General features: G+C 32.5%; 1 protein-coding gene across 1 annotated transcript in view; it reads left to right on the forward strand.

Moving 5' to 3' along the window:
* LOC103582987 (olfactory receptor 4K2-like) overlaps positions 1 to 2,255 on the forward strand; it is a gene marked incomplete at its 3' end in the record, with an annotated part of 7,810 nt that extends 5,555 nt beyond the window's left edge. The window contains 1 exon segment of the mRNA XM_008564423.1: positions 2,246 to 2,255. Within this exon segment, the coding sequence (XP_008562645.1) occupies positions 2,246 to 2,255 (10 nt within the window).
* Positions 2,256 to 2,707: the final 452 nt, after the last annotated feature.

Below are 2,707 nucleotides of genomic sequence, written 5' to 3' on the forward strand. Positions count from 1 at the left end.
TCTAAGAGTTTTAAAGTGTCAGGCCTAATATTTAAGTCCTAATTCATTTCGAGTTGATTTTCGCATATGGTGAGAGGTACGGATCAAGTTTCATTCTTCTACAAATGGATGTCCAGTTTCCCCAGCATCATTTATTGAAGAGGCTGTCTTTTCCTCAATGTATGCTCTTGGTGTCCTTGTTGAAGATCAGTTGGCTGTAAGTACGTGGTTTGATTTCTGGGTTCTGTATTCTGTCCCATTGGTCCACATGTCTGTTTTTATGCCAGTACCATGCTGTTTTTGTTACTATAGATTTGTAAAATATTTTGAAGTCAGGAAGTGTAATGCCTCTAGCTTTACTTTTTCTGCTCAGAATTGCTTTGGCTATTTGGGGTCTTTTGCTGTTCCATCTAAATGTTTGGATTGCTTTTTCTATTTCTGTGAAGAATGTTATTGGTATTTTGATGGGAATCACATTGAAACTGTAGATGGCTTTGAGTAGTATGAACATTTTTACTACATTGATTCTTCCAATCCATGAACAAGGAATGTCTTTCCATCTTTTAGTGTCTTCTGTAATTTCTTTCAGTATTGATTTGTCGTTCTCATTGTAGTGATCTTTCACCTTTTTGGTTACATTTATTCTTAGGTATTTTATTTTTCTGGTGACTATTGTAAATGGGCTTGTATTCATGATCTCTTTTTCTTGTAGTATGTTGTTGGAGTATAAAAGTGATCCTGATTTTTGTATATTGATTTTGTATCCCGCAATATTACTGAATTCATTTATCAGCTCTAAGAGCTTTTTGGTAGAATTTCTTGGGTTTTCTATGTATACAATCACATCATCTGTGAATAGTGGCAATGTGATTTCCTCTTTACCTATTTGGATGCTCCTTATTTCTTTCTCTTGTTGAATAGCTCTGGCAAGTACTTCCAATACTATATTAAATAGGAGTGGAGAGAGGAGGCATTCTTGTCATGTTCCTGATGTTAAGAAAGCTTTCCCCCATTCAGGATGATATTGACAGTGGGTTTATCATATATGGCTTTTATTATGTTGAGACACTTTCACTCTGTATCAAATGTGTTGAGAGTCTTTCTCATGAAGGACAGTTGAATTTTGTCACATGTTTTTTCTGCATCTATTGAGATGATTATATAATTTTTGTTCTTGACTTTGTTGATGTAGTGTACCACATTTATTGACTTGCATATGTTGAATCTTCCTTGCATTCCTGGGATGAATCCCAGTTGATCATGGTGTATAATCTTTTTGATATGTTGCTGTATTCTGTTTGCTTGTATTTTGTTGAAGATTTTAGCATCTAAATTCATCAAGGATATTGGCCTGTAGTTTTCCTTTTTTGTTGTATATTTGTCTGGTTTTGGTATCAGGGTGATGTTGGCTTCATAGAATGAGTTTGGGGGAATGGCTTCTATTTTAAGTTTTTGGAATAGTTTGGAAAGAACAGGTATTAATTCCTCATTAAAGGTTTGGTAGAATTCATAGAATTCAGTAGTCAAGCCATCTGGTCCTGGGCTTTTCTTCGCTGGAAGATTTCTGATTACTGCTTCAATCTTGTTGCTCATTATTGGTGTGTTCCCCTTTTCTCTGTCTTCTTGGGTCATTCTTGTTAGTTTGGATGTGTCTGGAAATTTATCCATTTCCTCCATGTCTTCAAATTTGTTGGCATATAGTTGTTCATAGTAATCTCTAATGAGTCTTTGTATTTCTGCAGTATCAGTTTTGATATCCCCTTTTTTTGCTTCTGATTTTTATTATTTGGGTCCTCTCTCTTCTTTTTGTAGTTAGTCTGGCTAGTGGTTTTTCTATTTTGTTTATCTTCCGAAAAACCACATATGTATATGTGTGTGTGTGTGTATAATTTCACCCAACAACTAGAGAATATACATTCTTCCCATCAGCACATGGAATGTTCTCCAAGACAGATAACATATTAGGTCAGAAATCAAGTATCAACAAATTTTTATAAATTGAAATAAATTCATGGATCTTCTCAGACCACAATGGATTGAAACTAGAAATCAATAACAAATGAAACTTTGGAAATCACAAAATACTTCAAATTAAACAACATGTTTCTAAATGACATATGGGTTTAAGAAGAAATCAAACAGGAAATCAAAAAATTTCTTGAAAGTAAGGATAATAACAACACATCATTCCAAAACCTATGGGATACTGCAAAAGCCGTACTAAGAGGAAAATTTGTTGCCATAAATGCTTACATCCAGAGAATAGAAAGATTTCAAATAAACAACCTAACATTACACCTCAAGGACTAAAAAAATAAGAACAGTCTAATCCCAAAGTTAGTAGTAAGAAAGAAATAATTAAAATCAGAGCAGAACTAAATGAAATAAAGACCAAAAATACAATACAAAAGATCAATGAAACAAAAAGCTAGTATAACTTTTGTCTCTAATTTTCAATATAATATGTCATGTGGGAAGAAAAGATGAGAATAATTAAGAAATATAGAGTATGATTCTANTTATTCATGTATTTTGTTTCTCAACATTTACCCAATCATAGTAATAAAAATGCTTTGAATTGTTATAAACGTGATTTATCAAAAATATTAACTGGGAAAAGAATGATGACTTAATTGTTATGTATTCACTTCATATAAAGCATGATAATAAACAAGTTTCAACTACAGACATAAAGATTTTCTCTGGATTTATGAAAATATAAAGGAAC

This window comes from Galeopterus variegatus, unplaced genomic scaffold (assembly GCF_000696425.1).
Source record: "Galeopterus variegatus unplaced genomic scaffold, G_variegatus-3.0.2 Scaffold18829, whole genome shotgun sequence".
In the NCBI taxonomy this organism is placed as follows: Eukaryota; Metazoa; Chordata; class Mammalia; order Dermoptera; family Cynocephalidae; genus Galeopterus; species Galeopterus variegatus.